Source organism: Bombina bombina, chromosome 3 (genome assembly GCF_027579735.1).
Source record: "Bombina bombina isolate aBomBom1 chromosome 3, aBomBom1.pri, whole genome shotgun sequence".
Classification (NCBI taxonomy): domain Eukaryota; kingdom Metazoa; phylum Chordata; class Amphibia; order Anura; family Bombinatoridae; genus Bombina; species Bombina bombina.
In genome coordinates this window covers 1,061,821,883-1,061,837,822 of record NC_069501.1, presented here as the reverse complement: position 1 = coordinate 1,061,837,822, position 15,940 = coordinate 1,061,821,883, and the positions used below count along the sequence as shown (strand labels likewise).

Below are 15,940 nucleotides of genomic sequence, written 5' to 3'. Positions count from 1 at the left end.
GTTTAACATATAATTGATTGTATATAGTGACACAAATCTTTACTATTCAAATTTCTGCTTTATGTCCTATGAATGTAAAAAAATATTTTTCATTAAAACATTTATTTTAAAATCCCTTTATCGCTTTTTAACTTAACCCACGTAAAGTTGCTCATCCAACATGAACTCATTCACTAGTGAGCAAAATATGATTAGTGATTAGCAATGCATTTTGCCTTCGCAAGGGTTGAACACATTAGGGAAAAAATAGAAATTCTGTTTAATACTCTAATGAAAAACATTTTTTTTTACACATTTGTGTTCTTTAAAATATGTAAAACAATGATAGCACAACAGAAAATATATACAAATATATATATATATAACATTTTCCCTGAGATCTCATTTATTAACGATAAATATTCTAAGATCTCATTTTATGATGTTGATTCCAGTGTGGAGAAGAATGCAGCAGGTTGTGTTTAAGATGTGGCGCTTGTTAATCCTGATTGAAATTAGGGTTCATTACAGTGGTTGTGGCACTTTTAAACAGTGGGTTGTTCACCTGCAACAAGATAAAGACACCAGGGTGAGATTCAGGAACCAATGCTTGGGAATCATTGCTGTGGCAAACATGATCTGCTTTATACTGAGATCTACCTTCCCATGACAACATGCTTCAGTACTGTCACTGACCACATCTTATTCCTGACATGCAAGTGCAGAAATTGTGTTAGTTTGGTTACATTTAACCCTTTACATGCCAGAAAGGTATGTAGTACCTTCTGAAGTATCCAAGGGGTTAATTGAAGTTTCAACCCACAGCAGCAAAATCAACTGCAACACTTATACAAAGGGAAGTCCATGATAAGCTGACATTGTTGCAACTATGATATTCATACCCTTTGTAAAATGATATAACATACTGTACATACAATAACATACTGCACATACAATAACATACTGTACATACAATAACATACTGCACATACAATAACATACTGTACATACAATAACATACTGTAATACAATAACATACTGTACATACAATAACATACAATACAATAACATACTGTACATACAATAACATACTGTACATACATGCATAGAGTTGGACTAAATCTTATATAATGCAAATAACCCCATACAAGACACTTGAACTGATTTTTTTGTAGTTTCTACCCAATTAGGGGGAGGGGCACCACATTACACTCTATTGTGACTTACTGTATATACCGGCTATGCTACTGACTTAAAGTTATAGCTTTGCTCACTGGAGCGCCTCAAATTTGGGATCATAAGTTGGTGCAAAAGACAGTGAACTACTTAATACCTAAGACTCTTTTGCTAATGCTATGACTGTTTATATGATGACCCTGATTGAGCCTCTACTGCTTAATCTGCTTTAAGAGCCCTGCGTCAGGGAAAACAACCTGTGAAGGGCTCAGTATCTAACCTTAGCCGCAGTGCCAGCAACACTTACTGGAATGCTCAGGCTTTCCTTCACCAATTCCATTTGGGCCTTTTAGAGATTGTAAAGGATGAGATTGCACATTTAGGCCTACTGAGTTCAAAAGCATGATTTCTCTGCTATATATACTGTATATTCTAGATTGTAAATTCCCACAAGGACAGGCCCCTCAATTCCTCCTGTATTTGTTTAATACTTGTTTTCCTGTCTCTTAAAAAATATTGTATCATCCTTGTACTTTTATCTTTTGTACCCATGGTGGATAGCGCTGCAGAATTTGTTGGCGCTTTATAAATAAAGTATAATATACTGTATATATATATATATACACACACACCGTGAAAACTGTGATTTGTTTACTATTTTCTTTTTAAAACGAAAACTCAAAGATAGTAGACAATTGTGGAATCATCTTTTAAACTGAATTTTGACCCATAAATATTTTAGATCAATATTGAAAATCACCATGGAGGATTTGGTGAAAACAATTTCAGCTCATTTGCATTTCTCACATGGTAGTTCAATAGCGATTACTTGCTTTAGTGCCATGAGACCCGTTGATGACGTATTTTTAAGCTATAATGCTAATAGAGTACATATTTGGAAGAGCTTCATTAAATCCTCTATTTTAACCAGGAACCTCATAGTTGGGGATTTAAAGAGTCATTGTACTGTAAAACTGCCCCCCTTTTAATGTGTTCTCAGTGATAAACGGTACCTGAAGGAGTGTGTTACATAGTTTACAAATCACTTATTTGCCTTTATTTTGCCATTTGAAATAGCTGAAAACTTTATCTCTGAAGTATATGATTAATACTCTATTTAAACAAGAAGCATCAGCAGAAATCAGACCTCTGAGTTGTGGGTGGGGAAGAAAGGGAATAAGACCATTACAAAGGCTGTTCCTGCAGCAGCTTGATGCAATGGACTCTAATCAGCTGCTTACCTGAATACATTTCTTTCATGTAAGTGGCAAGAGTCCATGAGCTAGTGACGTATGGGATATACATTCCTACCTAGAGGGAGAAGTTTCCCATACCTCAAAATGCCTATAAATACATCTCCCACCTCACTCATTCTTCAGTTTTACAAAATTTGCCTTCGTTGGGGGATGGTGAAGCAAGTCATGCTTGATTTCTTCTGTGATAGGCGCTTCTAAGCATTTTGAAGCCCAGTTTCTCTCAAAGTACAGTGTTTGTCTGAGGGATGTGAAGGGAGTATTGCCTAATGATGCCATGTTTTCACCTATGGGAAATCTATTCTAAGACTCTCTGTAAATTCGGTCGTGGGGGATTCATCTGGCACCTCCCTTTACAGATCGACATTATACTCGTCTACCACTCTACTGATATGTTTAAGTACTGGTTTGGCTGTCTGCTATATGTGGATGGGTGTTTTCAGGTAAGTATATATCTTTTTTTAAGACACTCTCAGCTATGTTTGGAACTTTATATTTTAAAGTTTTAAATATATATTGCATATATTTGCCATGAGTCAGGTCTATGTTTATTTCCCTTTGCAGTCTAACAGTTTCAGCATGGAAAATTATGTTTGGGAGAAATTTAGTACATTTTTTCTTACCTGACGTTCCAGCTAGTTGTAACTTTGGTCTTGTTTTTTCACATTTTCGCGGGCAAATTAGGCTCGCAATGGCGCAAAATGCTTCTATTTATTGCGTCATTCTTGGGGCAAATTTTTTTGGCACGAAGGTTGTGTTTGTTGTGACGCGAGTCACATTATTTCTTGCATCTTTGTTGATGAACATTTTTTTGGCGCAAAGTCGCATCTGTTATGACGCAAATCATGCCATTTCCTGTTATCCTTGGCACCAAAAGTTTTTTTCTCAGCATTTGCGTTATCTTTGTTGGCGTCATTTTTGGCCCCAAAATTTTGTTAAGTCTCTCCCTCTTTTGCTCTCTGCTTTAATTTGTTACAGAGGGCTATGCTATCTTGCTTTTGTTTTTCATATAAGCATCTTTTCCCCATTCCTGAAACTGCTATTATGTGGAAATTGGATATTTAGTTTAAATGTTATTTCTTCTTTTTTGTTACATTTATCAAGATGTCTCAAACTGATCCTGCCTCTGATGTTACTGTAGAAATTATGCTGCCTGTTCACAATTTCTACCAAAGCTAAGTGTGTATATTGTTTAATTAGCTGATTTTATTTCTTCAGCTCAAATATGTGGCACTTATGTTTTATTATTCATACTGATAATGTTTCTATAGTACATATACATCTACTGTTTTACCTTCACAGTCTAACGTACATGATATTACTGTTGATATAAAGGTCTATATTACAAAGGACATAGAGAAGGCTATGACTGCTATTTCACCTTCAAATTAACGTAAACGATCTCTCCTAACTTCTCATAAGCCTATGAAGTTTGTATTGATCGACAGCATATTGTAGTATTTCTGCTGATGTGGTTTTCTCTGACTCAGAGGATCCTATTTCAGAGACTGATTTTGTTAAATCAAACTTTCAATTCAATGTATTCATTCTTTATTAAGGAAGTATTGTTTACTTTGAGAATTAAGGAATCTAGTCCTCTTGATAACAAGAATAGCAAATGTTTGAATTCTGTTTTTTAAGCTTCTGAGGTAACTCTTGAAGTTTTTCTTATTCCAGATGCTATCTATTATATGTTTAGTAAGGAATCTAAACTTAGTGCTTCTTTTTACCTTTCTTTTAGGTTTTAAAAGCTATATCCTTTACCTATGGCTAATTTAGTGTTTTTAGGTAAAAGTCCATAAAGTTGGGGCTATTTCTTCTCTTGCCGAACATACTTTTTTCCTATGGAAGATATTTCTTCGTTTAAGGATCTTTTAGATAGGAAGTTTGTTTCCTATCTTAAGAGAAGCATATTTACATATTAGATATATTTTTAACATGCCATTTCTATAGCTAATGTTGCTGCTGTTTCAACTTTTTTGGTTGGACAGTTTAGTTATCAGATCTTGATTTGTCTAAGCAATGTTCTTTTACTTCAACATGCTAATCATTTCATTTATGATGCTATATTTTATGTAATCTTAACTGATATTAAATATTGGTTTCTGCCACTTTTACTAGAAAAGCTTCATGGCTTAAATCTTGCCTTAAGGTCTCTGGCTCTGATTTTAGATTTGTTTCTGAATTTGAATAATTCCAAGCCTTATAATTAACTAATTTCAGTCCCTAAGACTGCATGAAGGTGCGGCCTTTTAACCAGTTCTACTGGTGGGGGGGGGGGGGGGGGGCAGATTGAATTTATTTCAACACATTTGGACAGTTTCTGTTCAAATCAGTGGATTCAGAATATTGTTTTCTCAGGGGTATCGAATAGGTTTCAGAATAAAAACTTCCCATGGGAAGATTATTTTCTATGATATAACAAACCCTGTGAAAGCTCAGATTTTTCTGAATTGTGTTTCAGATTTAGAGTTTTCAGGGGTGATGGTTCCAGTTCCTCTGCAGGAACGGAGTTTGGGTTTCTATTCAAATGTATTCATTGTCCTAAAGAAAAAAATTGTTCAGACCAATTCTGAATCTGCGATTTTTATATCGTTTTGTAAGAGTTCCAACTTTCAAGATGGTGACTATAGGGACTTTTCTGCCTTTCTGTTTAGCAAGGTTATTTCATGTCCACAATAGACTTACAGGACACTTATTTTCAATTCATTCAGACCACTATTGCTTTCTGAGATTCTCTTTTCTAGATAAGCATTACCAATTTGTCGCTCGTCCTTTTGGGCTAGCAGCAGCTCAGAAATTATTTTCAAAGATTCTTGGTGCCCTTCTATCTGTATTCAGAGAGCAGGGTATTGCAGTGCTTACTTATTTGGATGATATTTGGTACTAGCTTTAATCTTTTCATTCAGCAGAATCTCACTTGAAACAACTAGTGTGGTTTCCTCAAGACATGGTTGGAGGATCAATTTAGAATAGTGTTTCTTGATTCTTTAGACAAGGGTCACCTTTTTAGGTTTCCAGTGTCTTTGATTCTTTCTCTGACTAGAAATGAATGAAGTTAGTTTAACTTTGTCTAAATCTTCAGTCTCTATTTTTTCCTTCAGTGGTTATGTGCCTGGAAGTTTTTGGTCTCATGACTGCAGCATCAGGTGCGATCCTCTTTGCTTGTTTCCATTTGGGGCCTCTAAAGCTTTGCATGTTGCACTAAAGGTGCAGGGGTTATTTTCAGTTATTACAACTGATAATATTAAACCCCAACACTTTTTTCTCTCTGATTTGGTAGTTGGACTATCACCTTATTGTTCAGGGGGCCTCATTTGTTCATCCTACCTGGACTGTATCCTCAACAGATGCAAATTTTTCAGGTGGGGGATCTGTCTGAGAGTCTCTGACAGCACTAGGGGTTTGGAAACCTCAGGAGGCGAGGTTACCAATCAATATTTTAGAACTCCATGCTATTTTCAGGGCTCTTCAGGCATGGCTTCTTTTGAAGAGACAACTTTTACATTTGTTTTTTAAACAGACAATATCACAACAGTGGAATTTGTCAATCATCAAGGAGGGACTCGCAGTCCTTCAGTTATGGAGGAAGTATCTCTGATACTTTCTTGAACGGAATTCAGCTCTTGTCTAATTTCTGTGATTCATATCTCAGGTGTAGACAATTGGGAAGGGTATTATCACAGCCATCAAACTTTATATCTGGGGAAGTGCTCTCCATCCAGGTGTGTTTTTTTCTTCTTGTACAGATGTGGGGTCTTTTAGAAATAGATCTAATGGTCTCTCGTCTAAGCAAGAAGTTTTCCAGATTCCTTTCCAGGTCCAAGGATCCTCAGGCGGAAATAGTGGATGCTCTAGCAGTTCTTTGGTTTTTACCAAACTGCTTACTTTTTCCAAGGATGATCTTCAAGATCATAATGGAACAATTTTTATGTGTTTCTGTTAGCTCCAGCTTGGTCTCTCAGGTTTTGGTATGCGGACCTTGTCAGGATGTTCAGTTGCCAGCCTTGGCCACTTCCTTTAAGGCCAGACCATCTGTTTCAGGGGCCGTTTTTTTCATGGGATCTCAAATTTCTAAATTTGAAGGTTTGGAAATTGAACGCTTAAGTGTTTAGTCATAAATGTTTCTCTGACTCAGTTATTAGCACTATAATACAGGCTCATAAGTCTGTTTATAGGAGTTTTTATTTTCAGGTTTGGAAAACCTATATATTTCATGATGTTCAACTCATTAATATTCTTGGCATTCTTTTAGAATTCCTAGGATTTTACGGTTTCTTCAGGATGGTTTATATTAACGTTTTGTCTGCAAATACTTTGAAAGGACACATTTCTGCTCTTTCTGTCTTATTTCATAGAAAGATTGCCGAACTTCCTGATATTCACTGTTTTGTTCGGACTTTGATTCCTATTAAACTTGTTTTTTAATCTATTTCTCCTCCTTGGAGTCTCAATGTTGGTTTTGAAGATTATTCAGGCTCCTCCTTATGAGTCTATGTATTCTCTGGACATTAAATTACTTTCTTGGAAAGTGTTATTTCTTCTGGCTATCTATTCTGCTTGAAGAGTTTCTGTATTGTCTGCTCTCTCTTGTGAGTGTCTTTTTCTGATTTTCCATCAAGATAAAGCTGTTTTACGGACTTCATTTAAATTTTTCCCTAAAGTTGTGAATTCTAACAACATCAATAAGGAAAATGTTGCACCTTCTTTATGTCCTAATCCTGAGAATACTCTTAAAAGGTCTTTTCATTCTTTGGATGTGGTAAGAGCTTTGAAATATTATGTTGAGGCTACTTAAGATTTCAGAAAGACTTCTAGTCTTTTTGTTATTTTTTCTGTCTCCAGGGAAGGTCAGAAAGTCTCTGTTATTTATCCGTTTTTTTGGTTCAGACTTTTTGATTCATAAAGCTTAGAGAATTACAGCTCATTCTACTAGATCAGTTGCCACTTCTTGGGCTCTCAAGAATGAAGCCTCAGTTGATCAACTTTGCAAAGCAGCAACTTGGTCTACTTTGCATACGTTTTCATTTTACAATTTTTTATGTGTTTGCTTCTTCGGAAGCAGCCTTTGGTAGGAAGTTTTTCCGGCAGTTGTCTCAGCTTGATTCTCATGCTTTTGATTTGAGTTTTTTTTAAATATTTAAGAAAATTTAATTATTGTTTGGGATTTAATTTCTCAGTGGACATAGCTGTTTTTATTTTTATCCCTCCCTCTCTAGTGACTTGTGGACTTTCACATCTTGGGTATTATATCCCATATGTCACTAGCTCATGGACTCTTGCCACATGCATGAAAGAAAACATAATTTATGTAAGAACTTACCTGATAAATTCATTTCGTTCATAGTGGCAAGAGTCCATGAGACCCACCCTATTTTTTGTGTTTATGATTTTTTTTGTATAAAGCACATTATTTTTTCCAGTTCCTCTTTTTTGTATGCTTTTTACTCTTTTTTACACCTCACTTCTTGGCTATACGTTAAACTGAAGTATGAGTGAGGTGGGAGGTGTATTTATAGGCATTTTGAGGTTTGGGAAACTTTGCCCCCTCCAGGTAGGAATGTATATCCCATACTTCACTAGCTCATGGACTCTTGCCACTATGAAATAAATGAATTTATCAGGTAAGTTCTTACATAAATTATATTTTTCTAATCTGTTAAAGAATAACTGGTTTCTTACTTCAGTGCTGAACCCATCCCACACATCCTTCCAGGGTTAATGTTTTACAGGATGTTAAGTGACTTAGATCTCCCAGACTTCTCTTCTAAGCTAAAACCTCTACTCTCCAAAATTGTATTCTTCTCTTGCCAAGACCTTGTGGCCTCACAATATAATTCTGCACTAAGACCAACACTTGACAAAGCTGCCCCCTCCACAGTTCGCCAGTCATTACACACTTAACGACAACAACGACACACCAAACGGACCCACTATCAACAGATATGTTCACAGACTGCTCAATGTCTGTGGTGAAAATCACATACCTGTGCTGAATTCCTTCATTATAAATGAATCCTTAGACCATACAACTCTGCTCTCAACCTGGCCAAACAACTGTCCCTCATGTAAATTTATTCAACCAACCAAGCCACCCACCCACCCCAGAAGGCTGTTTACAGCCTTTAAAGGGACATGAAACCCCATTTTTTTTTCTTTCATGGTTTGAAACAACTTTCCAATTTACTTCTATTATCAAATTTGCTTAAGATCCTTTTTTGAAGGAGTAGCAATATATACTGGGATAAAGATAAATTTATGTACAGACACCAATCGACAGCAAGCTCCCAATAGTGCATTTCTGCTCCCAAGCCTACCTAGGTATGCTTTTTAACAAAGGATACCAAGTGAACGAGGCAAACTAGATAATAGAAGTGCATTGAAAAGTTGTTTAAATCTGCATGTTCGTTCTTTCTGAAACATGAAAGTTTAAAGGGATATGAAACCCAAATCTTTTTCTTTAATGATTCAGATAGAGCATGCAATTTTAAACAACGTTCTTATTTACTCCTGTTAACAAATTTTCTTTGTTCTCTTGGAATCTTTATTTGAAAAAGCAGAAATGTAAGCTTGGGTGCCGGCCCATTTGTGGTTCAGCACCCTGGGTAGCGCTTGCTGATTGGTGGCTACATTTAGCCACCAATCAGCACATGCTACCTAGGTGCTAGAACAAAAATGATCCGGCTCCTAAAGCTTACATTCTGGCTTTTCAAAGAGTCCAGAATTTTTTTTAGTTTCATATACCTTTAATGGTGACTTTCCTGCCCCTTTACCTGCTCCTGCATTTGTCAGCACATCTACCCACTACCAAAGTCACTCTCAGATTATTGCTGATCACTTTAAAAATAAAACTGACACAATTACAAAAAACATCTCTCCTTCCTAGCCCTCAAAGCCAGCCCTTTTACCCTCACACTCCCATCTTCTTTTCATCTCACAACCTTTCCACTCAACCTCATTCCCTCACAATTTTTTTCCTCTCACTCAGCTTCTTTAACCCTTGCTGTAACTCACCACTGACATATTTGCGAACATATTCAAGCATGTGTTTATCACACCAATCCTTGCTGGACCCCACCCCTCGTCATAACTATCAGCCTGTCTCCTTACTTGCCATTGAGTCAGAATTAATGGAACGATGAGTCTATAATAGCCTGGCTCAATTTCTCTCAACTAGCTATATACTTGATCCATGTTCACTGTCTTGGTGTCACACTCGAGTTTGAACTCATATTAATTTCACATATACATTTACCAAGTCATGGTGTGTACACCGATGCAACATTTTCATAATTCACCCTTTTTCTAGCCTAATAAACTACAAAAATACTAATCCATTCTCTCATTTTATCCCATATTTACTATTGCAATTAATTCTCTCATTTTATCTCATATTGACTATTGCAAATAATTCTCTCATTTTATCCCATATTGGCCTACTCTTAAATGGCCTTCCCAAATTCTACCTCTCTCCCTCAAATCTATTATAAATGCTTCAACAGACTCAAGTCACTGATCTACATTAGCTGCCCTGCTCTGACAGTCCCTACACTTGCTCCCCTTTCACTTAAGAATACAATGCAAAATATTAAACCATAACCTATAATGCAGTCAACAACCTAATTTCCAAGTATATCTTCTCTCATCTCCAAATATTTCCCAACCCGCTCTCTTTGATCAACCTCTAACCTATGTCTAGCCACTGCTATTATTTCTTCTTCCCTCTTCCGCCTCCAATACTTCTTTTATGCTTCTCCTGTCCTCTTTACTCCACTCCATGAGACCATCCAACCTTGTACAGTTTCAGACACTCTTTAACAACCTGTCTATTTAAAGAAGCTTATCAACTCTCCTAGAACTGCTTTTCATTCTAACCAAAATAAAACTTGAACTGCCTTGACTTGCTACACAAAACCATATTCCTCTGCACCCTCAAACTGTAGACTGTTAACTCTTCAGGAGCATAGCCCTCCTCATCCATTAACAACTTGTTTTTCTTTAGTCTGTTATGTATTTGTATCTTACCATAAATCTTTATCATTGTATACATCTACCGTTGTACTCAATGGTACAGAATTTTGTGGTGCTCTATAAATAAATTTTAATAAACGGGGGCAACTGAAACCTTATATATGCCCCAGTGTCAACTGGGATTTTTGATTAGCATATTGGTGTTGAATTGTCCCTATGAAATTTATAGGGAGAGTTTTTGTAGCAAAAATGAATTTAAAAAGTGTAAAATAAATGGGTGTTCAATTGATTTGGAATGGATTTGAATTTGAAAACCCTACAAAAAGATTTGGGGTGCACTAAAGAATGGGGACCAGTATCCATTGAGAACTAACCTCATTCCACCGCTCTAATTTCCTCCCTTTCTCGAATTGTTTGAACTCCTGACGGTCAATAACTTCTACAGTAACACGATACACTATTATAATAAGTAGCCCAATTAAGGTAATTCCCAGGACCAGACCCAAGATCAGTTTCTGTGTTACATCTGCAAACTCTGTGTAAAAATAAGAAGAAAATACATTAGAAAGTGTCAGGAACTTAAAAACAAAATGCAAACAGCTATTCCAGAGAAACAATTAATTTTTTTTTGCTATAACTAATAAATTTAGGTGGATAAGATGTAGTTTTAAAAAAATGTATAGGGGCCTATTTATTAATGTGCGAGCGGACATGATCCAATATCCAATATTGCGGATCATGTCCGCTGCACATCGATAAATGCCAACAGCATGCACTCTCGGCTTTTATCATTGCACCAGCAGTTCTTGTGAACTGCTGGTGCAACGCCGCCCCCCTGCCCCCTGCACAGCCAATCGGCCACCAGCAGGGGGTGTCAATCAACCCGATCGTATTGGATCGGGTTGATTTTCGGCAATGTCTGTCCGCCACCTCAGAGCAGGCGGACAGGTTATGGAGCAGTGGTCTTTAGACATATATATATATGTTGTGTGGTACTTTGGCTATCGTACTGCACAGCGTATATATATATATATATATATATATATATATATATATATAAATATAAATATATATATATATATATATGTCTGAGCTTCAGGAAACTCCAGCAGTCTTGCCTGTCAAGTTACATCCAGGAGCTGGAATTCGTGAGCTCCAGCCATCTGCCTGCATATGGAGCCGGAGTGTGATCGGTGCTCTGGTTCCATATGAGGGCAGATGCCAGATCGTTACAGACGGTGATACTGTGAGTGTCACTGTCTGTAACAATCATCTGCTGGTGTCCCGGCGGGAGGTGTGGGAGGGAATCCGGGAGGTGGGTGGGGGCCTAGCATCCGAGGGAGAGGGAGTGGGAGGACCCTACACACAGAAAAAAAATAAAGGGAGAGGCGAGATACGCTACAGAAAAAAGGTGGGGTGGGGTGTGGGGGGCCCTAACTGATAATTGTGGTGGGGGGACCACTACACTACAAAAACTGTAAAAAAAAAATGTTTTAAAAAAACCCAAAACATTTTATAGGTAATTGCAGACCGCTGCCAGTACTTAAGATGGAGACACTTTTTAGAGCGCGGGGGGGGGGGGGGGGGGGGGGGTTAGAGAGCTGTTTAGGAGAGTTCAGGGAGGTTAAAAAAGCCTTCATTTTTCACATTGGCAGACTGTCTTCCAGTATCTAAGATGGGGTGAACAGTGGGTGGGGGGGGGTGAGGGAGTGAAGAGAGCTATTTGGGAAGTGTCAGGTAGGAGGGTAATCTCTAAGCTATAGCTAAAATTAACTTTTACACGCTACCTAATTAACCCCTTCATTGCCAGGAATAATTGAAGTGCTGTATGCAGCTGCAATTAGTAGTCTTATATATGTCTGCTATTTCTGAGGGGGATCCCAGAGAAGCTTTTACAATCATTTGTGCCATGCAAATAATTTTAGTGACAAACCCAAAGTTTGTGAAAAAGATTACAATTTTGTTTATATGATCACATTTGGCAGGGAAATGGTGGCATGAATTATACCAAAATGGGCTTAGATCAATACCTTGGGTTGTCTACTTAATAAATAATAATTTATGTGTATGTATATATATAGTTTTGACAGGTAAATAAAAAAACATGATTCTATTTCTCTTAAATGGAGTGATGGCAAAAATGATAAAAATTCTCTGGTATTTTGGACAAGTGTTTCTCTGACAGTCCCGGTAGTGAAGGGATTAACATTTAATTCAAAATTCCCCATGGCAGCCAATATTTTGCAGATTCTAGATTTCTCTTTAGCTCCTGGTGCAGCCTTTGGGGCTTTTCTGTTTTCTATGACATTTACATCTGACATTTTACAGTTGGTATCAGGATATGAATAAAGAGGCTGATTATAACATATCCCTAACATTTTGATTTCAATAAACAGAAGTGAGTAGGAAGAATAAGGAAGAGCTCCCAACTTCCCCATGTTTTGTATTTATCTCAAAGTGAGTCCAGGGATTGCCTTGATCTTTGCCCCCTGACACCACCCACAAGCATACACTTACCCCACACCCTCTGGTCACATTTACTTAGACCACAGCCTTCCAGTCTGGAAATGAGAGGTCTGGAGTAAGGGGAATTTGAGGGTAAAGTCAGGGTGGTCCATTAATTTGGTCAGTTGTATTGGACAGTTGGTGTGTTTTTAGGCAGTGTTTAGATTTCCTCCATTTTAATTAATAAGGTAGAAAAAGGACAGCAGGTCAGAGGTCCCAATAAAAGGACTACCAATAAAATGACTCCCATCTGATTCTCAAAGTTTTGTGTTGTTCTAGACCAGTGCTTTCCAAACTGTGTGTCGTGACACATTAGAGTGTCGGCAGCAGTGTGTATGTGTGTCCCAGCTTCAGAACAAATTTTTAATTTACATTTTTTTAAATACTTTTTTTGGTTTCCGACTTTCTGCCTGCCTGCTATGCATATCACGTGGTAGATACGTGATTGATACCTAATAGGTCACAGATCATCTTAACCTATTGGTGCACCTCAGCGGGAACTGAAACTATTCCCATTGGCAGCACATTGGCTCCTGACTGCACGTGTAGTCTCCTCAAATTGGCTTGTGACTGCACGTGCATTCAGTGAGTGGAACAGCAGTGTGTTTGCCGCGTGGGCAGTAGTCAGTCGGACTTGCAGAGCTCTGAGGGTGGCAGCTTAAACGCTGAGCTGAAGTCAGAAGTCAAACTTATTTTTTTTGCAGCTAGCTCCCAGTAGTGCATTGCTGCTCCTGATATATGGATAGGAAATGGAAGCTTAAAAATGCTTGATAATGAAATGCGAGTGTCTTTATCTAATATTCCACCAAATATTCAGAAACTGTGTTCATCCCATCAACCTCATACAACCCATTAAAATAGTAAGTAGCTATTGGTGATATTAAACTTTTTTTTAATTCTTGCACAAACAAGCTAGTTTGCTAGTACAACTGAATTACTGTGTCGTGAAATGATGTAGGTCTAAAAAAGTGTGTCACCAACATGAAAAGTTTGGAAAGCTCTGTCCTAGACACACATTACTCTGTCACCACCTACATACCCCCCCACCAATTGCATATTATGTGTGAGCAATTAGTTATGAACTTTCTGTCTGTGATATAAACACAGGACACAATGTTTAACCCTTGTATACCGAGTAACAAACATAGAGCAGGTGTTTAACACCTTTACATATGGGTTGATCACAATCTATTGGCTCACAATTTTTTTTCTATGCCAGATGCATTTGGAGCCAAGTTTCTCAAGTGCAAACAATGCTATATCATATCATTTGTTAAAAACCCACATTTTAAACAGAAAAGCTCCCAAAAAGGACAGAGTTAACTGCCTGTTTTCAAAACGGAAACTGGGAGGTCCCCCAAAACTGATATCTACAACAGCCTATTCACACCTCTTAAGGTTACAGGAAAGCTCTATTCATGTAACCCCTTTATTTACTCAACAAGGATAATACTTATTTACTTGTGTGACATGTATTTAGAAGACACCCTCAATACTCAGTATAAATATGAATGCCAAATGAGTCTTGGCAGGATAAACATACTTCTATCGGCACTTCAGGACAGCAACATATACAAATGGGATGATTTTCATATTTAATTTTTATATTTCACTCGCACTGTCGTGGTTATCACAAACAGTACAGTTGTTTTAAAAATCGCCTTTTTAATGGAGATAGCTTTGTCACGGCTTTAATAGCTAACTATTGCAATCTGTTTCCATCCACACCACTGCTAACCCATCTAATTGCATCTTTTAGGTTGTTAGGATGGGTAGACTGTGCAATGATTTTCTATCACTATATATATGTTTGATAACTTTTGAAAAAATTATTTTAAACAATTTGTATTACTTTTGTTTGTTAAAGGCCAGTTCCATTTTGTTGTGAACTGTAAACAATATGGCTGATACGAGTTTCTTTGCAAATGGCTTATAATAACATTTTGTTACAGGATTTTTACTTAATTTTAAACTGGTGACCCCGCTTACTTGCTGCTTTGTATCTTTCCAAGGAACCTTAAAGTAGATTGCATAATTGTGAACGAGAATCAGCCATACTGGGACATATAAAAGTTAAAAAAGTAATAGGAGGTACAGTGATACAGAACTTTGTCATCTACATGATACTGATTATTTAAGAATAATCACCTGACTCTTCCACCACAGTTATGTATGCAAACTTTTCCTTTTCTACCACAAGAAATTTAACAATTGTTGTCTCTCCTTTTTCTTGGCACCATTCAGTGTTTTCTCTTACTTCTGGTGCTGAAGGTTTGATCATAGTGATATTGACATGAGCACATGAAGAGGTGCAATTGTCATGAAGAAGGCCAGTTCCAAATACTCTGCACTCCACACAGTCCCTGCAAGAGAATGGGAAACATAGAAAGCAAACATCTCAGGCCAAGTATCAAGGTAATAACTGACAGAAAATCGAACATCACTCTTCTAATCTACAGCATATAACACCTGTTTTTCCTCCGTCAGAATATTGGAAGCTTTTCACCTAAATGTTGAATATGCAAATTAGGTGCCACCAAAAATAGTTAAAAAAATCAAATAAAAAATACAATATTCATGGATGTTTAGATCACTGTATAATATGATAACTCTCAATAGTGCATTGCTGCTTCTGAGCCTACCTAGGTATGCCTTTCAACACAGGATACTAAGAGAATGAAGAAAATTAGATAATAGAAGTAATTTGGAAAGTTGTTTAAAATTGTATACTCTATCTGAATCGGGAAAGAAAAAACATGAATTATGCTTACCAGATAATTTCATTTCCTTCTGTATAAGGAGAGTCCACGGCTTCTTTCCTTACTGTTGAGAAATACTGAACCTGGCCACCAGGAGGAGGCAAAGACACCCCAGCCAAAGGCTTAAATACCTCTCCCACTTCCCCCATCCCCCAGTTATTCTGCCGAGGGAACAAGGAACAGTAGGAGAAATATCAGGGTATACAAGGTGCCAGAAAAAAATTATAATTCAGGGGCCGCCCATTGGAGAACACGGGCAGGGCCATGGACTCTCCTTGTACAGAAGAAAATTAATTT

At 37.3% G+C, this 15,940-nt stretch overlaps 1 protein-coding gene across 1 annotated transcript in view; it reads right to left on the bottom strand.

The window, feature by feature from the left end:
• Positions 1-242: 242 nt before the first annotated feature.
• ITGB7 (integrin subunit beta 7) overlaps positions 243-15,940 on the bottom strand; it is a 234,525-nt gene continuing 218,827 nt past the window's right edge. Inside the window, 3 exon segments of the mRNA XM_053708319.1 lie at positions 243-544; positions 10,754-10,914; positions 15,033-15,247. Of these exon segments, the coding sequence (XP_053564294.1) occupies positions 479-544; positions 10,754-10,914; positions 15,033-15,247 (442 nt within the window). The 3' untranslated portion in view covers positions 243-478.